The sequence below is a fragment of the Nerophis lumbriciformis genome, linkage group LG36, assembly GCF_033978685.3.
Source record: "Nerophis lumbriciformis linkage group LG36, RoL_Nlum_v2.1, whole genome shotgun sequence".
NCBI classification, from domain to species: domain Eukaryota; kingdom Metazoa; phylum Chordata; class Actinopteri; order Syngnathiformes; family Syngnathidae; genus Nerophis; species Nerophis lumbriciformis.
The window spans coordinates 12,246,699-12,271,662 of record NC_084583.2 but is presented as its reverse complement, the minus strand read 5'-3'; the positions used below and the strand labels follow the sequence as shown (position 1 = coordinate 12,271,662).

The 24,964-nt window shown below is 40.8% G+C and overlaps 4 protein-coding genes across 4 annotated transcripts; all 4 read right to left on the bottom strand.

The window, feature by feature from the left end:
* Window positions 1-655: 655 nt before the first annotated feature.
* Window positions 656-7,274, bottom strand: LOC133583074 (uncharacterized). Its single transcript, XM_072912396.1, has 4 exons — window positions 4,864-7,274; window positions 4,682-4,733; window positions 783-3,118; window positions 656-682 (listed from the first exon to the last, which is right to left on the bottom strand). The coding sequence occupies exons 1-4, from the start codon at window positions 7,186-7,188 to the stop codon at window positions 656-658; spliced, it is 4,740 nt and encodes a 1,579-aa protein (XP_072768497.1). The 5' UTR covers window positions 7,189-7,274.
* Window positions 7,275-12,120: 4,846 nt separating this feature from the next.
* LOC133576826 (protocadherin alpha-8-like) lies at window positions 12,121-14,581 on the bottom strand. Its single transcript, XM_061930165.1, has 2 exons — window positions 12,248-14,581; window positions 12,121-12,147 (listed from the first exon to the last, which is right to left on the bottom strand). The coding sequence occupies exons 1-2, from the start codon at window positions 14,579-14,581 to the stop codon at window positions 12,121-12,123; spliced, it is 2,361 nt and encodes a 786-aa protein (XP_061786149.1).
* Window positions 14,582-16,704: 2,123 nt separating this feature from the next.
* On the bottom strand, window positions 16,705-19,206 carry LOC133576827 (protocadherin alpha-8-like). Its single transcript, XM_061930166.1, has 2 exons — window positions 16,832-19,206; window positions 16,705-16,731 (listed from the first exon to the last, which is right to left on the bottom strand). The coding sequence occupies exons 1-2, from the start codon at window positions 19,163-19,165 to the stop codon at window positions 16,705-16,707; spliced, it is 2,361 nt and encodes a 786-aa protein (XP_061786150.1). The 5' UTR covers window positions 19,166-19,206.
* A 2,067-nt stretch (window positions 19,207-21,273) lies between these two features.
* LOC133576828 (protocadherin alpha-8-like) lies at window positions 21,274-23,745 on the bottom strand. Its single transcript, XM_061930167.1, has 2 exons — window positions 21,412-23,745; window positions 21,274-21,342 (listed from the first exon to the last, which is right to left on the bottom strand). Exons 1-2 carry the CDS (start codon window positions 23,743-23,745, stop codon window positions 21,274-21,276), a joined length of 2,403 nt encoding a protein of 800 aa, XP_061786151.1.
* Between the last annotated feature and the right edge of the window lie 1,219 nt (window positions 23,746-24,964).

The following is a 24,964-nucleotide window of genomic DNA, read 5'->3' as shown; positions in this document are numbered from 1 at the left end:
AATTTGGCCTGTAGTGAAAACATCTAAATAAAATGCAATTAAACAGAGAGATTAAGCCCTATAAAAATATAATAAATAATCCTACATATTTACAAAGTCCAAAGCACTACAAAAATGTTTTCTAAACTTTGTTTTACCGGTATTAAAGGACAATCTATTAAAATCAACCAATATTTTGATTTTGATGAATTAGTTTTTAACTACATCGAAAACATCTTCAATATTTGTTCCTGAATAAAATAGGGTTGTGTTGTCCGCAAATAAAATACATTTAAACATTTCAAAAAACCATAACAATATCACCTTGTAGATCCGAGGAACAAGCTTAGTGGCACTCCACAACTAATGATATGTAAGGTATATTTCCTATTGGTAACTTCCACAAACTGTTTTCTGTTTTTCAGGTAACTTTTGACCCAATCATGTACCACTTCTCGTATTCCATATTTGTACAATTTGTCCAATAATATTTCATGGTCAAGTGTATCAAACACATCACTGCAACTACTGTGTACATTGATCACTTCACTCAGGCTTCTACTTTGAAGCATACAAGCAGCAAATAAGAACAAAAAGCAAACAAGAAAACATATTCAGCACCATGGAAATCATGGAATTGCACATTTCAAGCCAACAATATGATTCTATCCAGCTATCAGCAAGATGTGGACACATGATAGCTCTTGAAAACACACAATTTTAGACCACATTGACTGAAGTCATAAAAGTGCACAAATAACTGGTTGTAAGCAATCACTATTGGAAATAAATGTTGTTCTTACCTCCCCAGAAGAAGTGTGTCTCCTGTCAGGGAGCACCAGAGTGTTGGCGTGGCTGCCCGGGACTATAGTAGAACCTATACTCATTCTGGGTCCAACTAGCATGTAGCGTTTGTCTCCTGATCTGTACTGGATGCTGTGACACAGTGTCCCATCATAATTAGCATCTTGGAGATATTTGGAAGTGTACTCTGTGGATTTGGAGCACTGCATGGCGATCAGCACGATGATGCTGATGACAAAAAGCAGCGAGACCGAGCCCAAAGTGACGATGAGGTAAAAAGTCACATTGTCGTCCTCCTCGTCCACTTTTGCTGCTGCACGTTTGACATCAGAAGTTGCAAAAGCCTCTTTGGGCTCCACAAGTTTGACAGTCACAGTAGCTGTTGCTGACAGGGAAACGTTGCCATTGTCTTTGACCAGTATGAGCAGTCCATGCTCAGCCTCGTCCGTCTCTGTGAATGAGCGAAGTGTTCTGATCTGGCCCGTATAGCGGTCCAAAGTAAAGAGACTGTGGTCAGTGACTTGCTGCAGTGAAAACAGTAACCAGCCGTTATATCCTATATCAGCATCATAGGCTCTGACTTTAGTCACCAAGTCTCCCGCTTTCATATTGCGGGGAATCTCCTCCACACCTTCAGCAGAACCGTTGGAGCTGACTGGATACAGGATGACTGGAGCGTTGTCGTTCTGATCCAGAATGAACACGTTCACTGTCACGTTGCTGCTCAGTGGAGGACTTCCACCGTCTGTGGCCACTACTTGGAACTGGAAACTTTTCAGCGTCTCAAAGTCAAAACTTTTTAGAGCTGATATTTGTCCATTTTCAGAATTAATGTTGAGGAAAGACATGATGTCATTGTGAAGGCCCTCTCTCACAATGTGATAAGAAATAGCTGCATTGTCATTCAGATCTTTGTCTGTGGCACTTACAGAAAAAATAGAATTACCTGCAACATTGTTTTCAATCAAGTAGAACTCGATCGGGTTCTTTTCAAAGTGTGGACTGTTATCATTAACATCTGATATCTGAATGCTGAGAGTTTTAAACATTGATAAAGGAGGCTCACCACAGTCAGTTGCTTGTATAGTGATTTCATAATGTGACACCTTCTCTCTATCTAAATATTCTTTAGTGACAACTGAATATATGTTCTCCTTGTAGGAAGGCTTTAATTCAAAAGGGACATCATTTATTATGGTGGAAATGATTTTACCATTCACACCTGAGTCTTCATCCTTCACACTAATGAGGGAAATAACTGTACCAGGCTTAGAGTCTTCAGGTACTTTATTAGACAATGATGTCACTTCTATTGTTGGTGGATTATCATTAATGTCTCTTATCTTTATAATGACTCGACACTCACCTGTCAGAGGAGGTATTGCTTTATCCGATGCCTCAATGTCAAGCTTGTAAATATCATTATCTTCATAGTCAATTATTCCTTTTACTTTAATAATTCCAGATGATTTGTCTAATTCAAAAACACTATAAACATTTTTATTTAATGTTTTTGCAAGGCTATAATCAATTTCTCCATTAGTACCTTCATCTGGATCTGTTGCGTTCATTTTAAATATTGAAGTGCCAATTTGAACATTTTCAGCTAACGTAACTTGATATATTTCTTCACTAAATATGGGTCTGTTATCATTGCTGTCAAGGACAATAATGGACACATTTAGAGAGCCTGATCGTGGAGGTTTACCTCCATCCACCGCTGTGACCAGCAGCCAGTGTTTGTCCTTTTGTTCCCGGTCCAGAGATTTCTTCAGCACCAAAAATGGAACTTTGTCTTCATCGATTTGGCGGAGATCAATTTCAAAATGTTCATTTGCTGTCAGAGTGTATGCACGTATGGAGTTCATCCCTGCGTCAGGATCATGTGCTGCATGCAGCTGGAATCTCATCCCTGGTAGTGTGTGCTCTGCTATTTCAAACGTTTGCTGTTTTTCAATAAAAGTAGGAGAGTGGTCGTTGACGTCGGTGATTTCTACAACTACATAATGTATTTCCAAAGGGTTTTCCACGATGACTTTAAGCTCAACAAGGCAGGCGCCGCTGCCCCGACAGGACTCATCTCTGTCTATTCTCTTGTTCACATGCAAAGCCCCATTGTGCTGGTTTACCTCAAAGAAGGCCTCTTTGGATTCTGAAACCACTCGGAACCGTCGATCGACAAGAGAGCTGACATCAAGGCCCAGGTCCTTGGCAACATTCCCAACAATAGTGCCGTGTTTTACCTCCTCAGGAATCGAGTAGCGAATTTCTGCAAAAGCCTGAATGGCCAGCAGCAGAAGCAGAGCAAAATGAAAAAGAAGACAGACCCCCATCGCTGATCATCAACATCCATCCACAGAATCCAAAGGTTGATATAAATGTTTAAATCCAAGGCATTGCTGCGGCGTGTGTGAGTGTCCAACACAATGTAACGTCGACGACTAATGCAGGCTGCGTTTGTGTCAGCATCAAACAAAAGATTTAGATGGGAGGGACAGCGTGTGCTCTTGGTTTTTAATGCAACACTGACACCCAGTGGAGGACAATCTGCAGCTGAGGAGCTGCTAATATTTGAAGCATACAAAACAACACAATCCTAATGTATCTACTAAAATATTGTTTCAAAAAATGCCTAATAACAAATCTGTCAAAGTCCACATAAATGATCCACTTAATCAATCACTGCGTACTATAACAAATATAACCAGTTTCCTTTAAAACACATATATGCTGGTGTAAATCACACACTGACAATAAACTACATGTTCCACAATGCACCTTAATATTTGTCTGCCACCTGACTCCTTTTTAAGTTATGAGTGCAGATTTTAAGCCATATATTTTTGTAAAAAACATTCTTTAACAACAACAAAAATGTTACTAAAAGATTGTAGATCAAGACATTTTAACAATAGGTATAAAAAGAAGATAAATACCCAATTTTGAAAGGAAAACATTTGCAGTTTTAGAACAAAATACCAAACAAAGTGCATATGCTTATCAATCCTAATTTTCTAAAATTGTTATTTTTACTATTTTATTTATTTAATTTGTATTTATTATTATTATTATTATTATTATTTTTGCTAGAACTACAACTACTATTATGAGACAGTTAAAACAGCTCTACCCACATGTGCTGTTGTACAACTTAATTATTTGTACAAAATATCGACCTGTATGTCTGATTCCTTTTTCTAGACTGATATGCTCGTAAGTTGATCAAGCATGAGATATTAAAATAGTAATCAAATACAAAAAAATGAAAAGATAATGCAATGCCAATTTGGCCTATAGTGGAAACATCTAATTAAAATGCAATTAAACACAGAGATTAAGCCCTATAAAAATATAATAAATAATCCTACATATTTACAAAGTCCAAAGCACTACAAAAAAAAAAAAAAATAAACTTTGTTTTACCCGCATTAAAGGACAATCTATTACCTTTAACCAATCTTTTGATTTTGATGAATTAGTTTTTAACTACATCGAAAACATCTTCAATATTTGTTCCTGAATAAAATAGGGTTGTGTTGTCCGCAAATACATTTAAACAATTCAAAAAACCATAACAATATCATGTACATAGATGAAAAACCGTGTAGATCCAAGGAACAAGCTTTGTGGCACTCCACAACTAATAATATGTAAGGTATATTTCCTATTGGTAACTTCCACAAACTGTTTTCTGTTTTTCAGGTAACTTTTGACCCACTCATGTACCACTTCTCGTATTCCATATTTGTACAATTTGTCCAATAACATTTCATGATCAAGTGTATCAAACACATCACTGCAAAGACTGTGTACATTGTTCACTTCACTCAGGCTTCTACTTTGAAGCATACAAGCAGCAAATAAGAACAAAAAGTAAAGAAGAAAACATATTCAGCACCATGGAAATCATGGAATTGCACATTTCCACCCAACAATATGATTCTATCCAGCTATCAGCAAGATGTGGACACATGATAGCTCTTGAAAACACACAATTTTAGACCACATTGACTGAAGTCATAAAAGTGCACAAATAACTTGTTGAAAGCAATCAATTTTCGAAAAAAATATGCTTCTTACCTCCCCAGAAGAAGTGTGTCTCCTGTCAGGGAGCACCAGAGTGTTGGCGTGGCTACCCGGGACTATAGTAGAACCTATACTCATTCTGGGTCCAACTAGCATGTAGCGTTTGTCTCCTGATCTGTACTGGATGCTGTGACACAGTGTCCCATCATAATTAGCGTCTTGGAGATATTTGGAAGTGTACTCTGTGGATTTGGAGCACTGCATGGCGATCAGCACGATGATGCTGATGACAAAAAGCAGCGAGACCGAGCCCAAAGTGACGATGAGGTAAAAAGTCACATTGTCGTCCTCCTCGTCCACTTTTGCTGCTGCACGTTTGACATCAGAAGCTGCAAAAGCCTCTTTGGGCTCCACAAGTTTGACAGTCACAGTAGCTGTTGCTGACAGGGAAACGTTGCCATTGTCTTTGACCAGTATGAGCAGTCCATGCTCAGCCTCGTCCGTCTCTGTGAATGAGCGAAGTGTTCTGATCTGGCCCGTATAGCGGTCCAAAGTAAAGAGACTGTGGTCAGTGACTTGCTGCAGTGAAAACAGTAACCAGCCGTTATATCCTATATCAGCATCATAGGCTCTGACTTTAGTCACCAAGTCTCCTGCTTTCATATTGCGGGGAATCTCCTCAGCAGAACCGTTGGAGCTGACTGGATACAGGATGACTGGAGCGTTGTCGTTCTGATCCAGAATGAACACGTTCACTGTCACGTTGCTGCTCAGTGGAGGACTTCCACCGTCTGTGGCCACTACTTGGAATTGGAAACTTTTCAGCGTCTCAAAGTCAAAACTCTTTAGAGCTGATATTTCTCCATTTTCAGAATTAATGTTGAGGAAAGACATGATGTCATTGTGACGGCCCTCTCTCACAATGTGATAAGAAATAGCTGCATTGTCATTCAGATCTTTGTCTATGGCACTTACAGAAAAAATAGAATTACCAGCAACATTGTTTTCAGTCAGGTAGAACTCGATCGGGTTCTTTTCAAAGTGTGGACTGTTATCATTAACATCTGATATCTGAATGCTGAGAGTTTTAAACGTTGATAAAGGAGGCTCACCACAGTCAGTGGCTTGTATAGTGATTTCATAATGTGACACCTTCTCTCTATCTAAATATTCTTTAGTGACAACTGAATATATGTTCTCCTTGTAGGAAGGCTTTAATTCAAAAGGGACATCATTTATTATGGTGGAAATGATTTTACCATTCACACCTGAGTCTTCATCCTTCACACTAATGAGGGAAATAACTGTACCAGGCTTAGAGTCTTCAGGTACTTTATCAGACAATGACGTCACTTCTATTGTTGGTGGATTATCATTAATGTCTCTTATTTTTATAATTACTTGACACACACCTGTCAGAGAAGGTATTGCTTTATCTGATGCCTCTATGTCCAGTTTATAAATATCATTATCTTCATAGTCAATTATTCCTTTTACTCTAATAACTCCAGATGATTTATCTATTTCAAAAACACTATACACATTTTTCTTTAATGTTTTTGCAAGGCTATAATCAATGTCTCCATTAGTGCCTTCATCTGGATCTGTTGCGTTCATTTTAAATATTGAAGTGCCAATTTGAACATTTTCTGATATTGTAATTTGATACATTTCTTGACTAAATATAGGTCGATTGTCATTAGTGTCAAAGACAATAATGGACAAATTTAGAGAGCCTGATCGTGGAGGTTTACCTCCATCCACCGCTGTGACCAGCAGCCAGTGTTTGTCCTTTTGTTCCCGATCCAGAGATTTCTTCAGCACCAAAAATGGAACTTTATCCTCATCACTTTGGCGGATATCAATTTCAAAATGTTCATTTGCTGTCAGAGTGTATGCACGTATGGAGTTCATCCCTGCGTCAGGATCATGTGCTGCATGCAGCTGGAATCTCATCCCTGGCAGCGTATTCTCTGCTATTTCAAACGTTTGCTCTTTTTCAACAAAAGTAGGAGAGTGGTCGTTGACGTCGGTGATTTCTACAACTACATAATGTATTTCCAAAGGGTTTTCCACGATGACTTTAAGCTCAACAAGGCAGGCGCCGCTGCCCCGACAGGACTCATCTCTGTCTATTCTCTTGTTCACATGCAAAGCCCCATTGTGCTGGTTTACCTCAAAGAAGGCCTCTTTGGATTCTGAAACCACTCGGAACCGTCGATCGACAAGAGAGCTGACATCAAGGCCCAGGTCCTTGGCAACGTTGCCAACAATAGTGCCGTGTTTTACCTCCTCAGGAATCGAGTAGCGAATTTCTGCAAAAGCCTGAATGGCCAGCAGCAGAAGCAGAGGAAAATGAAAAAGAACACAGACCCCCATCGCTGATCATCAACATGCATCCACAGAATCCAAAGGTTGATATAAATGTTTAAATCCAAGGCATTGCTGCGGCGTGCGTGAGTGTCCAACACAATGTAACGTCGACGACTAATGCAGGCTGCGTTTGTGTCAGCATCAAACAAAAGATTTAGATGGGAGGGACAGCGTGTGCTCTTGGTTTTTAATGTAACACTGACACCCAGTGGAGGACAATCGGCAGCTGAGAAACTGCTAATATTTACAGCATACAAACAACACATCATCTACTAAAATATTATCTAAAAAAATGCCCAATAATAAATGTGTCAAAGTCCACATTTATGAACCACTTCATCAATCACTGTGTACTGTTACAAATATAACAGGTTTCCTTACACGCCAGCTTAAAGCACACACTGACAATAAACTACATGTTCCACAATGCACCTCGATATTTGTTTGCCACCTGACTCATTTTTAAGTTATGAGTGCAGATTTAAAGCTGTATATGTTTGTAAGACACCAACTTAAATAACAAAAAATGTCACTGACTGATTGTAAATCAAGACGGTTTAACAATAGGTATAAAAATAAGACAGATACCCAATTTTTAAAGGAAAACATTTGCAGTTTTAGAATAAAATACCAAACAAAGTTCATATGCTTATCAATCCTAATTTTCTAAAATCGTTATTTTTACTATTTTATTTATTTAATTTGTATTTATTATTATTATTATTATTATTATTATTATTATTATTATTACTAGAACTATAACTACTATTATGAGACCGTTAAACCAGCTCTACCCACTTGCATGTACGCATTTGCTGTTGTACAACTTAATTATTGAATATACTGTACAAAAAATCTAGTTGTATGTCTGATGCCTTTTTCTAGACTGATATGCTCGTAAATTGATCAAGCATGAGATATTAGAATAGTAATTAAATACAAAAAAATTAAAAGATAAAGCAAGGCCAATTTGGCCTATAGTGTAAACATCTAAATAAGATGCAATTAAACAGAGAGATTAAACCCTATAAAAATATAAGAAATAATCCTACATATTTACAAAGTCCAAAGCACTACAAAAAAAAAATTCTAAACTTTATTTTACCCGTATTAAAGGACAATCTATTACCATCAACCAATCTTTTGATTTTGATGAATTAGTTTTTAACTACATCGAAAACATCTTCAATATTTGTTCCTGAATAAAATAGGGTTGTGTTGTCCGCAAATAAAATACATTTAAACATTTCAAAAAAACATAACAATATCACCGTGTAGATCCGAGGAACAAGCTTTGTGGCACTCCACAACTCATAATCCATCCATCCATCAATCTTCTTCCGCTTATCCGAGGTCGGGTCGCGGGGGCAGCAGCCTAAGCAGGGAAGCCCAGACTTCCCTCTCCCCAGCCACTTCGTCCAGCTCCTCCCGGGGGATTCCGAGGCGTTCCCAGGCCAGCCGGGAGAGATAGTCTTCCCAGCGTGTCCTGGGTCTTCCCCGTGGCCTCCTACCGGTCGGACGTGCCCGAAACACCTTCCTCTGGAGGAGTTCGGGTGGCATCCTGACCAGATGCCCGAACCACCTCATCTGGCTCCTCTCGATGTGGAGGAGCAGCGGCTTTACTTTGAGCTCCCCCCGAATGACAGAGCTTCTCACCCTATCTCTAAGGGAGAGCCCCGCCACTCGGCGGAGGAAACTCATTTCGGCCGCTTGCACCCGTGATCTTGTCCTTTTGGTCATGACCCAAAGCTCATGACCATAGGTGAGGATGGGAACGTAGATCGACCGGTAAATCGAGAGATTTGCCTTCCGGCTCAGCTCCTTCTTCACCACAACGGATCGATACAGCGTCTGCATTACTGAAGACGCCGCACCGATCCGCCTGTCGATCTCACGATCCACTCTTCCCCCACTCATGAACAAGACTCCGAGGTACTTGAACTCCTCCACTTGGGGAAAGATCTCCTCCCCAACCCGGAGATGGCACTCCACCCTTTTCCGGGAGAGAACCATGGACTCGGACTTGGAGGTGCTGATTCCCATCCCAGTCGCTTCACACTCTGCTGTGAACCGATCCAGTGAGAGCTGAAGATCTTGGCCGGAGGAATCCATCAGGACCACATCATCTGCAAATAGCAGTGACCTAATCCTGCAGCCACCAAACCATATCCCCTCAACGCCCTGACTGTGCCTAGAAATTCTGTCCATAAAGGTTATGAACAGAATCGGTGACAAAGGGCAGCCTTGGCGGAGTCCAACCCTCACTGGAAACGTGTCCGACTTACTACCGGCAATGCGGACCAAGCTCTGACACTGATTATACAGGGAGCGAACTGCCACAATAAGACAGTCCGCTACCCCATACTCTCTGAGCACTCCCCACAGGACTTCCCGGGATGCACGGTCGAATGCCTTCTCCAAGTCCACAAAGCACATGTAGACTGGTTGGGCAAACTCCCATGCACCCTCAAGGACCCTGCCGAGAGTATAGAGCTGGTCCACAGTTCCACGACCAGGACGAAAACCACACTGTTCCTCCTGAATCCGAGGTTCGACTATCCGGCGTAGCCTCCTCTCCAGTACACCTGAATAGACCTTACCGGGAAGGCTGAGGAGTGTGATCCCACGATAGTTGGAACACACCCTCCGGTTCCCCTTCTTAAAGAGAGGAACCACCACCCCGGTCTGCCAATCCAGAGGTACCGCCCCCGATGTCCACGCGATGTTGCAGAGTCTTGTCAACCAAGACAGCCCCACAACATCCAGAGCCTTAAGGAACTCCGGGCGGCTCTCATCCACCCCCGGGGCCTTGCCACCGAGGAGCTTTTTAACTACCTCGGCAACCTCAGGCCCAGAAATAGGAGAGCCCACCACCATCTTCGAAGTATTCCCTCCACCGATCCAAAACATTCGCAGTCGAGGTCAGCAGAGCACCATCCCCACCATACACGGTGTTGACACTGCACTGCTTCCCCTTCCTGAGGCGGCGGATGGTGGTCCAGAATTGCTTCGAAGCCGTCCGGAAGTCTTTTTCCATGGCCTCCCCGAACTCCTCCCATGTCGGAGTTTTTGCCTCCGCGACCGCTGAAGCCACACACCGCTTGGCCTGTCGGTACCTGTCTGCTGCCTCAGGAGTCCCATGAGCCAAAAGAACCCGATAGGACTCCTTCTTCAGCCTGACGGCATCCCTCACCGCCGGCGTCCACCAACGGGTTCTAGGATTACCGCCACGACAGGCACCAACTACCTTGCGGCCACAGCTCCAATCGGCCGCCTCGACAATAGAGGTACGGAACATTGTCCACTCGGACTCAATGTCCAGCACCTCCCTCGTGACATGTTCAAAGTTCTTCCGGAGGTGGGAATTGAAACTCTCTCTGACAGGAGACTCTGCCAGGTGTTCCCAGCAAACCCTCACAATGCGTTTGGGCCTGCCAGGTCTGTCCGGCATCCTCCCCCACCATCGCAGCCAACTCACCACCAGGTGGTGATCGGTAGAAAGCTCCGCCCCTCTCTTCACCCGAGTGTCCAAAACATGAGGCCGCAAATCCGATGACACAACTACAAAGTCGATCATGGAACTGCGGCCTAGGGTGTCCTGGTGTCAAGTGCACATATGGACACCCTTATGTTTGAACATGGTGTTTGTTATCGACAATCTGTGACGAGCACAAAAGTCCAATAACAGAACACCACTCGGGTTCAGATCCGGGCGGCCATTCTTCCCAATCACACCTCTCCAGGTTTCACTGTCGCTGCCAACATGAGCGTTGAAGTCCCCCAGTAGAACGAGGGAATCACCCGGGGGAGCACTCTCCAGTACTCCCTCGAGTGAATCCAAAAAGGGTGGGTACTCTGAGCTGCTGTTTGGCGCGTAAACGCAAACAACAGTCAGGACCCGTCCCCCCACCCGAAGGCGGAGAGAAGCTACCCTCTCATCCACCGGGTTGAACTCCAACGTGCAGGCTTTGAGCCGAGGGGCAACAAGAATTGCCACCCCAGCCCGTTGCCTATCACTGCCGGCAACGCCAGAGTGGAAGAGAGTCCAGCCCCTCTCAAGAGAAGTGGTTCCAGAGCCCTTGCTGTGCTGCCACCTTACCGTGGTAGAGGAGTTTGCGTGTCCCAATGATCCTAGGAGCTATGTTGTCCGGGGGTTTCTATGCCCCCTGGTAGGGTCTCCCAAGGCAAACTGGTCCTAGGTGAGGGATCAGACAAAGAGCAGCTCGAAGACCTCGATGAAGAACACAAACCAAGGACCCAGATTTCCCTCGCCCGGACGCGGGTCACCGGGGCCCCCCTCTGGAGCCAGGCCCGGAGGTGGGGCACGATGGCGAGCGCCTGGTGGCCGGGCCTGTCCCCATGGGGCCCGGCCGGGCACAGCCCGAAGAGGCAACGTGGGTCCCCCCTCCAATGGGCTCACCACCCATAGCAGGGGCCATAGAGGTCGGGTGCAGTGTGAGCTGGGCGGCAGCCGAGGGCAGGGCACTTGGCGGTCCGATCCTCGGCTACATAAGCTGGCTCTTGGGACGTGGAACGTCACTTCGCTGGGGGGGGAAGGAGCCTGAGCTAATGCGTGAGGTGGAGAAGTTCCGGGTAGATATAGTCGGACTAACTTCGACGCACAACTCATAATATGTAAGGTATATTTCTTATTGTTAACTTCCACAAACTGTTTTCTGTTTTTCAGGTAACTTTTGACCCACTCATGTACCACTCCTCGTATTCCATATTTGTACAATTTGTCCAATAATATTTCATGATCAAGTGTATCAAACACATCACTGCAACTACTGTGTATATTGTTCACTTCACTCAAGCTTCTATTTTGAAGCAAACAAGCAGCAAATAAGAACAAAAAGTAAACAAGAAAACAAATTCAGCACCATGGAAATCATGGAATTACACATTTCCACCCAACAATATGATTTTATCCAACTATCAGCAAGATGTGGACACATGATAGCTCTTGAAAACACACAATTTTAGACCACATAGACTGAAGTCATAAAAGTGCACAAATAACTTGTTGTAAGCAATCACTATTGGAAATAAATGTCGTTCTTACCTCCCCAGAAGAAGTGTGTCTCCTGTCAGGGAGCACCAGAGTGTTGGCGTGGCTGCCCGGGACTATAGTAGAACCTATACTCATTCTGGGTCCAACTAGCATGTAGCGTTTGTCTCCTGATCTGTACTGGATGCTGTGACACAGTGTCCCATCATAATTAGCGTCCTGGAGATATTTGGAAGTGTACTCTGTGGATTTGGAGCACTGCATGGCGATCAGCACGATGATGCTGATGACAAAAAGCAGCGAGACCGAGCCCAAAGTGACGATGAGGTAAAAAGTCACATTGTCGTCCTCCTCGTCCACTTTTGCTGCTGCACGTTTGACATCAGAAGCTGCAAAAGCCTCTTTGGGCTCCACAAGTTTGACAGTCACAGTAGCTGTTGCTGACAGGGAAACGTTGCCATTGTCTTTGACCAGTATGAGCAGTCCATGCTCAGCCTCGTCCGTCTCTGTGAATGAGCGAAGTGTTCTGATCTGGCCCGTATAGCGGTCCAAAGTAAAGAGACTGTGGTCAGTGACTTGCTGCAGTGAAAACAGTAACCAGCCGTTATATCCTATATCAGCATCATAGGCTCTGACTTTAGTCACCAAGTCTCCTGCTTTCATATTGCGGGGAATCTCCTCCACACCTTCAGCAGAACCGTTGGAGCTGACTGGATACAGGATGACTGGAGCGTTGTCGTTCCGATCCAGAATGAACACGTTCACTGTCACGTTGCTGCTCAGTGGAGGACTTCCACTGTCCGTGGCCACTACTTGGAACTGGAAACTTTTCAGTGTCTCAAAGTCAAAACTTTTTAGAGCTGATATTTGTCCATTTTCAGAATTAATGTTGAGGAAAGACATGATGTCATTGTGACGGCCCACTCTCACAATGTGATAAGAAATAGCTGCATTGTCATTCAGATCTTTGTCTGTGGCACTTACAGAAAAAATAGAATTACCAGCAACATTGTTCTCAATCAAGTAGAACTCGATTGGGTTCTTTTCAAAGTGTGGACTGTTATCATTAACATCTGATATCTGAATGCTGAGAGTTTTAAACGTTGATAAAGGAGGCTCACCACAGTCAGTGGCTTGTATAGTGATTTCATAATGTGACACCTTCTCTCTATCTAAATATTCTTTAGTGACAACTGAATATATGTTCTCCTTGTAGGAAGGCTTTAGTTCAAAAGGGACATCATTTATTATGGTGGAAATAATTTTACCATTCACACCTGAGTCTTCATCCTTCACACTAATGAGGGAAATAACTGTACCAGGCTTAGAGTCTTCAGGTACTTTATTAGACAATGACGTCACCTCTATTGTTGGTGGATTATCATTAATGTCTCTTATCTTTATAGTAACTCGACACACACCTGTCAGAGGAAGTATTCCTTTATCTGATGCCTCAATATCCAGTTTATAAATATCATTATCTTCATAGTCAATTGTTCCTTTAACTTTAATAATTCCAGATGATTTGTCTAATTCAAAAACATTGTACACATTTTTCTTTAATGTTTTTGCAAGGCTGTAATCAATTTCTCCATTAGTACCTTCATCTGGATCTGTTGCGTTCATTTTAAATACTGAAGTGCCAATTTGAACATTTTCAGCTAATGTAATTTGATATATTTCTTGACTAAATATGGGTCTGTTATCATTGCTATCGAGGACAATAATGGACACATTTAGAGAGCCTGATCTTGGAGGTTTACCTCCATCCACCGCTGTGACCAGCAGCCAGTGTTTGTCCTTTTGTTCCCGGTCCAGAGATTTTTTCAGCACCAAAAATGGAACTTTATCTTCATCGATTTGGCGGAGATCAATTTCAAAATGTTCATTTGCTGTCAGAGTGTATGCACGTATGGAGTTTATCCCTGCGTCAGGATCATGTGCTGCATGCAGCTGGAATCTCATCCCTGGTAGTGTGTTTTCTGCTATTTCAAACGTTTGCTCTTTTTCAATAAAAGTAGGAGAGTGGTCGTTGACGTCGGTGATTTCTACAACTACATAATGTATTTCCAAAGGGTTTTCTACGATGACTTTAAGCTCAAAAAGGCAGGCGCCGCTGCCCCGACAGGACTCATCTCTGTCTATTCTCTTGTTCACATGCAAAGCCCCATTGTGCTGGTTTACCTCAAAGAAGGCCTCTTTGGATTCTGAAACCACTCGGAACCGTCGATCGACAAGAGAGCTGACATCAAGGCCCAGGTCCTTGGCAACATTCCCAACAATAGTGCCGTGTTTTACCTCCTCAGGAATCGAGTAGCGAATTTCTGCAAAAGCCTGTATGGCCAGCAGCAGAAGCAGAGCAAAATGAAAAAGAAGACAGACCCCCATCGCTGATCATCAACATCCATCCACAGAATCCAAAGGTTGATATGAATGTTTAAATCCAAGGCATTGCTGCGGCGTGCGTGAGTGTCCAACACAATGTAACGTCGACGACTAATGCAGGCTGCGTTTGTGTCAGCATCAAACAAAAGATTTAGATGGGAGGGACAGCGTGTGCTCTTGGTTTTTAATGTAACACTGACACCCAGTGGAGGACAATCGGCAGCTGAGAAACTGCTAATAATTACAGCATACAAAAAACACATCCTAATGTATCTACTAAAATATTGGTTCAAAAAAATGCCCAATAATAAATGTGTCAAAGTCCACATTTATGAACCACTTATTTAATCACTGTGTAGCTACAAATATAACAGGTTTCCTTACACACCAGCTTAAAGCACACACTGACAATAAACTACATGTTCCACAATGCACCTCGATATTTGTTTGCCACCTGACTCATTTTTCACGTTTGAGTGCAGATTTGAAGCCGTATATGTCTTTAAAAAACAAAATTGAACAACAAAAAGTGTCACTGAATGATTTTAGATCAAGACAGTTTAACAATAGGTATACAAATAAGATCAATGCCCAATTTTTAAAAGGGAAACATTTAAAGTTTTTAAACAAAATTCCAAACAAAGTGCATATGCTCATCAATCATAATTTTTTTAAATCATTAGTTTTACTATTTTATTTTTGAATTTTTCATGTATTATTATTATTATTATTATTATTACAACTACTATTATGAGACAGTTAAACCAGCTCTACCCACTTGCATATACGCATGTGCTGTTGTACAACTTAATTATTGAATAGACTGTACAAAAAATCAACCTGTATGTTTGATGCCTTTTTCTAGACTGGTATGCTCGTAAGTTGATCAAGCATGAGATATTAGAATAGTAATCAAATAAAGAAAAATTTAAAGATAATGCAAGGCCAATTTGGCTTATATTAAAAATATCTAAATAAGACGTAATTAAACAGAGAGATTAAGCCCTATAAAAATATTATACAATTATAATGTTCCTACATTTTTACACAGTCCACAGCACTACAAAAAAAATCCTAAAATTAGTTATACCAGTTTTCAAGGATAATTTATTAACATCAAACAATCTTTTGATTTTGATAAATTAGTTTTTAACTACATCTCAAATATCTTCCATATTTTTTCCTGAATAAAATAGGGTTGTGTTGTCCGCAAATAAAATTAATTTAAACAGTTGGGAAATGTTGCGTTTGGACCAGTTGTTCCTCCCAGGGAATTCAATTCAAGTTTCTGGTTGTCACTCCCAAGCTATTTACGACACTTAAAGCTGAGTAAAAGAACCACCAGAGACAGAATAGGTATTTTCTAATATATTTGCAAAGCTTTGTAAATATCATGAGACCAGCCCAGCATAGAACATTTAATCGCGCAGCTAAGATGGTCTCCTCTCAAAAATGGCAACCTTCTCTTCTATCAAGTCTCTCTCCCTCCCACCCTCGTTGTCTTGTCTTTCCAGCCTAAACACATGCCCATTGTCCTCCGCACCTGGACATAAGAATAGATAAGAAGAAGGAGTATCTCTCTTTCTTACATTCCATATTCAAGGTTAGCACACAGTATTTGCAGGCAACCAAAAGACCACAATTGGAAGAAAAACACTAGCTGTTTTGTAATATAATTATGAAATTAAAGAAGTAACACTTAAATTCGGATATATGTAAATATCTGCCTCCGACAGAAACCATAACAATATCATGCACATATTGTACGCAATAAACCGTGTAGGTCAGAAGATTGATCGTTGTGGCACTCCACAACTAATATTATGTAAGGCAGATTCCAAATTGTTAACTTCAATAAACTGTTTTCTTTCTTTCAGCTAACTTGTTATCCACTCATGTGCCACTCCTCGTATTCCATATTTGTACAATGTGTCCAATAATATTTCATGATCAAGTATATCAAACACATCACTGCAACTAATGTGTACATTGTTCACTTCACTCAGGCTTCTACTTTAAAGCATACAAGCAAAAAAGAGAATGAGGAGCAAAGAAGAAACATATTCAGCGCCATGGAAATCTTGGAATTGCACATTTCAAGCCAACAATATGATTCTATCCAGCTATCAGCATGATGAGGACACATGATAGCTCTTGAAAACACACAATTTTAGACCACTTTGACAGAAGTCATAAAAGTGCACAAAAAACTTGTTGTAAGCAATCACTATTGGAAATAAATATCGTTCTTACCTCCCCAGAAGAAGTGTGTCTCCTGTCAGGGAGCACCAGAGTGTTGGCGTGGCTGCCCGGGACTATAGTAGAACCTATACTCATTCTGGGTCCAACTAGCATGTAGCGTTTGTCTCCTGATCTGTACTGGATGCTGTGACACAGTGTCCCATCATAATTAGCGTCTTGGAGATATTTGGAAGTGTACTCTGTGGATTTGGAGCACTGCATGGCGATCAGCACGATGATGCTGATGACAAAAAGCAGCGAGACCGAGCCCAAAGTGACGATGAGATAAAAAGTCACATTGTCGTCCTCCTCGTCCACTTTTGCTGCTGCACGTTTGACATCAGAAGCTGCAAAAGCCTCTTTGGGCTCCACAAGTTTGACAGTCACAGTAGCTGTTGCTGACAGGGAAACGTTGCCATTGTCTTTGACCAGTATGAGCAGTCCATGCTCAGCCTCGTCCGTCTCTGTGAATGAGCGAAGTGTTCTGATCTGGCCCGTATAGCGGTCCAAAGTAAAGAGACTGTGGTCAGTGACTTGCTGCAGTGAAAACAGTAACCAGCCGTTATATCCTATATCAGCATCATAGGCTCTGACTTTAGTCACCAAGTCTCCTGCTTTCATATTGCGGGGAATCTCCTCCACACCTTCAGCAGAACCGTTGGAGCTGACTGGATACAGGATGACTGGAGCGTTGTCGTTCTGATCCAGAATGAACACGTTCACTGTCACGTTGCTGCTCAGTGGAGGACTTCCACTGTCCGTGGCCACTACTTGGAACTGGAAACTTTTCAGCGTCTCAAAGTCAAAACTTTTGAGTGCTGAGATTTGTCCATTTTCAGAATTAATGTTCATAAAAGACATGATGTCATTGTGACGGCCCTCTCTCACAATGTGATAAGAAATAGCTGCATTGTCATTCAGATCTTTGTCTGTGGCACTTACAGAAAAAATAGATTTACCAGCCACATTATTCTCAATCAAGTAGAACTCTAGCGGGTTCTTTTCAAAGTGTGGACTGTTATCATTAACATCTGATATCTGAATGCTGAGACTTTTAAACGTTGATAAAGGAGGCTCACCACAGTCAGTTGCTTGTATAGTGATTTCATAATGTGACACCTTCTCTCTATCTAAATATTCTTTAGTGACAACTGAATATATGTTCTCCTTGTAGGAAGGCTTTAATTCAAAAGGGACATCATTTATTATGGTGGAAATAATTTTACCATTCACACCTGAGTCTTCATCCTTCACACTAATGAGGGAAATAACTGTGCCAGGCTTAGAGTCTTCAGGTACTTTATTAGACAATGACGTCACTTCTATTGTTGGTGGATTATCATTAATGTCTACAATCTTTATAATGACTCTACACTCACCTGTCAGTGGAGGTATTCCTTTATCTGATGCCTCTATGTCAAGATTGTAAATATCATTATCTTCATAGTCAATTATTCCTTTTACTCTAATAATTCCAGATGATTTATCTATTTCAAACACATTATACACAATTTTCTTTAATGTTTTTGCAAGGCTATAATCAATTTCTCCATTAGGGCCTTCATCTGGATCTGTTGCGTTCATTTTAAATATTGAAGTGCCAATTTGAACATTTTCTGCAATAATAATTTGATATATTTCTTGACTAAATATGGGTCTATTGTCATTAATGTCGAGGACAATAATGGACACATTTAGAGAGCCTGATCGTGGAGGTTTACCTCCATCCACCGCTGTGACCAGCAGCCAGTGTTTGTCCTTTTGTTCCCGGTCCAGAGATTTCTTCAGCACCAAAAACGGAACTTTATCATCATTGATCTGGCGGAGATCAATTTCAAAATGTTCATTGGCTGTCAGAGTGTATGCACGTATGGAGTTCATCCCTGCGTCAGGATCATGTGCTGCATGCAGCTGGAATCTCATCCCTGGTAGCGTCTGCTCTGCTATTACAAAGGTTTGCTCTTTTTCAAGAAAAGTAGGAGAGTGGTCGTTGACGTTGGTGATTTCTACAACTACATAATGTATTTCCAAAGGGTTTTCCACGATGACTTTAAGCTCAACAAGGCAGGCGCCGCTGCCCCGACAGGACTCATCTCTGTCTATTCTCTTGTTCACATGCAAAGCCCCATTGTGCTGGTTTACCTCAAAGAAGGCCTCTTTGGATTCTGAAACCACTCGGAACCGTCGATCGACAAGAGAGCTGACATCAAGGCCCAGGTCCTTGGCAACGTTCCCAACAATAGTGCCGTGTTTTACCTCCTCAGGAATCGAGTAGCGAATTTCTGCAAAAGCCTGAATGGCCAGCAGCAGAAGCAGAGCAAAATGAAAAAGGAGACAGACCCCCATCGCTGATCATCAACATGCATCCACAGAATCCAAAGGTTGATATGAATGTTTAAATCCAAGGCATTGCTGCGGCGTGTGTGACTGTCCAACACAATGTAACGTCGACGACTAATGCAGGCTGCGTTTGTGTCAGCATCAAACAAAAGATTTAGATGGGAGGGACAGCGTGTGCTCTTGGTTTTTAATGCAACACTGACACCCAGTGGAGGAAAATCTGCAGCTGAGAAACTGCTAATAATTACAGCATACAAAAAACACATCCTAATGTATCTACTAAAAGATTGGTTCAAAAAAATGCCCAATAATAAATGTGGCAAAGTCCACATTTATGAACCACTTCATCAATCACTGTGTACTGTTACGAATATAGCAGGTTTCGTTACACACCAGCTTAAAGCACACACTGACTATAAACTACATGTTCCACAATGCACCTCAATATTTGTTTGCCACCTGACTCATTTTTAAGTTATGAGTGCAGATTTAAAGCCGTATATGTTTGTAAGTTACAAACGTAAACAACAAAAAGTGTCACTGAATGATTGTAGATCAAGACAGTTTAACAATAGGTATAAAAAGAAGATAAATACCCAATTTTGAAAGGAAAACATTTGCACTTTTAGAACAAAATACCAAACAAAGTTCATATGCTTATCAATCCTAATTTTCTAAAATCGTTATTTTTAATATTTTATTTATTTATTTGTATTTATTATTATTATTATTATTTTTGCTAGAATTATAACTATTATTATGAGACAGTAAAACCAGCTCTACCCACTTGCATGTACGCATGTGCTGTTGTACAACTTAATTATTGAATAAACTGTATAAAAAATCTACCTGTATGTCTGATGCCTTTTTCTAGACTTGTATGCTCGTAAAATGATCCAGCGTGAGTTATTAGAATAGTAATCAAATATAAAAAAATGAAAAGATAATGCAATGCCAATTTGGCCTATAGTGAAAACATCTAAATAAAATGCAATTAATCAGAGAAATTAAGCCCTATAAAAATATTATACAATTATAATGTTCCTACATTTTTACACAGTCCACAGCACTACAAAAAAAAAAATCACAAAATTAGTTATACCAGTTTTCAAGGACAATTTATTAACATCAAACAATATTTTGATTTTGATAAATTAGTTTTTAACTACATCTCAAATATCTTCCATATTTTTTCCTGAATAAAATAGGGTTGTGTTGTCCGCAAATACAATTAATTTAAACAGTTGGGAAATGTTGCGTTTGGACCAGTTGTTCCTCCCAGGGAATTCAAGTTTCTGGTCGTCGCTCCCAAGCTCTTTACGACACTTAAAGCTGAGTAAAAGAACCACCAGAGACAGAATAGGTATTTTGTAATATATTTGCAAAGCTTAGTAAATATCATGAGACCAGTCCAGCATAGAACAATCAATCGCGCAGCTAACATGGTCTCCTCTCAAAAATGGCAACCTTCTCTTCTATCAAGTCTCTCCCCTCCCACCCTTGTTGTCTTGTCTTTCCAGCCTAAACACATGCCCATTGTCCTCCGCACCTGGACAAAAGAATAGATAAGAAGAAGGAGTATCTCTCTTTCTTACATTCCATATTCAAGGTTAGCACACAGTATTTGCAGACAACCAAAAGACCACAATTGAAAGAAAAACACTAGCTGTTTTGTAATATGATTATGAAATTAAAGAAGTAACACTTAAATTCGGATATATGTAAATATCTGCCTCCGACAGAAACCATAACAATATCATGCACATATTGTACGCAAGAAACCGCAGAAGATTGATCGTTGTGGCACTCCACAACTAATACTATGTAAGGCAGATTCCCAATTGTTAACTTCAATAAACTGTTTTCTGTCTTTCAGCTAACTTTTTATCCACTCATGTGCCACTCCTCATATTCCATATTTGTACAATGTGTCCAATGATATTTCATGATCAAGTGTATCAAACACATCACTGCAACTAATGTGTACATTGTTCACTTCACTCAGGCTTCTACTTTAAAGCATACAAGCAAAAAAGAGAATGAGGAGCAAACAAGAAACATATTCAGCGCCATGGAAATCTTAGAATTGCACACTTCAAGCCAACAATATGATTCTATCCAGCTATCAGCATGATGAGGACACATGATAGCTCTTGAAAACACACCATTTTAGACCACATTGACTGAAGTCATAAAAGTGCACAAATAACTTGTTGTAAGCAATCACTATTGGAAATAAATGTTGTTCTTACCTCCCCAGAAGAAGTGTGTCTCCTGTCAGGGAGCACCAGAGTGTTGGCGTGGCTGCCCGGGACTATAGTAGAACCTATACTCATTCTGGGTCCAACTAGCATGTAGCGTTTGTCTCCTGATCTGTACTGGATGCTGTGACACAGTGTCCCATCATAATTAGCGTCTTGGAGATATTTGGAAGTGTACTCTGTGGATTTGGAGCACTGCATGGCGATCAGCACGATGATGCTGATGACAAAAAGCAGCGAGACCGAGCCCAAAGTGACGATGAGATAAAAAGTCACATTGTCGTCCTCCTCGTCCACTTTTGCTGCTGCACGTTTGACATCAGAAGCTGCAAAAGCCTCTTTGGGCTCCACAAGTTTGACAGTCACAGTAGCTGTTGCTGACAGGGAAACGTTGCCATTGTCTTTGACCAGTATGAGCAGTCCATGCTCAGCCTCGTCCGTCTCTGTGAATGAGCGAAGTGTTCTGATCTGGCCCGTATAGCGGTCCAAAGTAAAGAGACTGTGGTCAGTGACTTGCTGCAGTGAAAACAGTAACCAGCCGTTATATCCTATATCAGCATCATAGGCTCTGACTTTAGTCACCAAGTCTCCTGAATTCATATTGCGGGGAATCTCCTCCACACCTTCAGCAGAACCGTTGGAGCTGACTGGATACAGGATGACTGGAGCGTTGTCGTTCCAATCCAGAATGAACACGTTCACTGTCACGTTGCTGCTCAGTGGAGGACTTCCACCGTCTGTGGCCACTACTTGGAACTGGAAACTTTTCAGCGTCTCAAAGTCAAAACTTTTTAGAGCTGAGATTTGTCCATTTTCAGAATTAATGTTGAGGAAAGACATGATGTCATTGTGACGGCCCTCTCTCACAATGTGATAAGAAATAGCTGCATTGTCATTCAGATCTTTGTCTGTGGCACTTACAGAAAAAATAGAATTACCTGCAACATTGTTCTCAATCAAGTAGAATTCGAGGGGGTTCTTTTCAAAGTGTGGACTGTTATCATTAACATCTGATATCTGAATGCTGAGAGTTTTAAACGTTGATAAAGGAGGCTCACCACAGTCAGTTGCTTGTATAGTGATTTCATAATGTGACACCTTCTCTCTATCTAAATATTCTTTAGTGACAACTGAATATATGTTCTCCTTGTAGGAAGGCTTTAATTCAAAAGGGACATCATTTATTATGGTGGAAATAATTTTACCATTCACACCTGAGTCTTCATCCTTCACACTAATGAGGGAAATAACTGTACCAGGCTTAGAGTCTTCAGGTACTTTATTAGACAATGACGTCACTTCTATTGTTGGTGGATTATCATTAATATCTCTTATCTTTATAATGACTCTACACTCACCTGTCAGTGGAGGTGTTCCTTTATCTGATGCCTCAATGTCAAGCTTATAAATATCATTATCTTCATAGTCAATTATTCCTTTTACTTTAATAATTCCAGATGATTTATCTAATTCAAAAACATTATACACATTTTTATTTAATGTTTTTGCAAGGCTATAATCAATTTCTCCATTAGTGCTTTCATCTGGATCTGTTGCGTTCATTTTAAATATTGAAGTGCCAATTTGCACATTTTCTGCAATAGTAATTTGATATATTTCTTGACTAAAGATGGGTCTATTATCATTGCTGTCGAGGACAATAATGGACACATTTAGAGAGCCTGATCGTGGAGGTTTACCTCCATCCACCGCTGTGACCAGCAGCCAGTGTTTGTCCTTTTGTTCCCGATCCAGAGATTTCTTCAGCACCAAAAATGGAACTTTGTCTTCATCGATTTGGCGGAGATCAATATCAAAATGTTCATTTGCTGTCAGAGTGTATGCACGTATGGAGTTCATCCCTGCGTCAGGATCATGTGCTGCATGCAGCTGGAATCTCATCCCTGGTAGCGTGTGCTCTGCTATTACAAAGGTTTGCTCTTTCTCAATAAAAGTAGGAGAGTGGTCGTTGACGTCGGTGATTTCTACAACTACATAATGTATTTCCAAAGGGTTTTCCACGATGACTTTGAGCTCAACAAGGCAGGCGCCGCTGCCCCGACAGGACTCATCTCTGTCTATTCTCTTGTTCACATGCAAAGCCCCATTGTGCTGGTTTACCTCAAAGAAGGCCTCTTTGGATTCTGAAACCACTCGGAACCGTCGATCGACAAGAGAGCTGACATCAAGGCCCAGGTCCTTGGCAACGTTCCCAACAATAGTGCCGTGTTTTACCTCCTCAGGAATCGAGTAGCGAATTTCTGCAAAAGCCTGAATGGCCAGCAGCAGAAGCAGAGCAAAATGAACGAGAAGACAGACCCCCATCGCTGATCATCAACATGCAACCACAGAATCCAAAGGTTGATATAAATGTTTAAATCCAAGGCATTGCTGCGTCGTGCATGAGTGTCCAACACAATGTAACGTCGACGACTAATGCAGGCTGCGTTTGTGTCAGCATCAAACAAAAGATTTAGATGGGAGGGACAGCGTGTGCTCTTGGTTTTTAATGTAACACTGACACCCAGTGGAGGACAATCTGCAGCTGAGAAACTGCTAATAATTACAGCATCCAAAAAACACATCCTAATGTATCTACTAAAACATTGTTTCAAAAAATGCCCAATAACAAATCTGTCAAAGTCCACATGATTGAACCACTTTATCAATCACTGCGTACTGTTACAAAAAAAACCTGTTTCCTTTAAAACACATATATGCTGGTGTAAAGCACACACTGACAATAAACTACATGTTTCACAATGCATCTTAATATTTGTCTGCCACCTGACTCATTTTTAAGTTATGAGTGCAGATTTTAAGCCATATATTTTTGTAAAAAACAATCTTTAACAACAAAAATATGTTACTAAAAGATTGTAGATCAAGACAGTTTAACAACAGATATAGAAAGAACACATATTCATTGTCAAAGGAAAACATTTGTTGTTTATAAACCAAAATACCAAGCAAAGTGCATAGTATAATCAATCACAATTTTGTAAAATCATTATCTTTGCTGTTTTTGTTTTTATTATTATTATTATCATTACTACAAATACTCTTATGAGATGGTTAAACCAGCTCTACCCACTTGCATGTACGCATGTGCTGTTGTACAACTTAATTATTCAATGTGTGGTACAAAATAATCTACCTGTATGTGTGATGCTTTTTTTAGACTAGTATGCTTGTTATTTTATAAAGCATGAGATATTAGAATAGTAATCAAAATGAGAAAAATGTAAATACAATGTCAGGCCAATTTGGCCTATAGTGGAAACACCTAAATAAGATGCACCTAAACAGAGATATTATGACCTGTAAAAATATAACAAACATGAAAATATTCCTACATTTTTACACAGTCCAAAGAACTAAAAAAAGAAATCTAAAATTATAGTTACCTGTATTAAAGGACAATCTATTAACATCAAATAATCTTTTGATTTTGATGAATTAGTTTTCCACTACATCTAACACATCGTCAATATTTTTTATCCTGAATAAAATAGGGTTGTGTTGTGCGTGAATAAAATACATT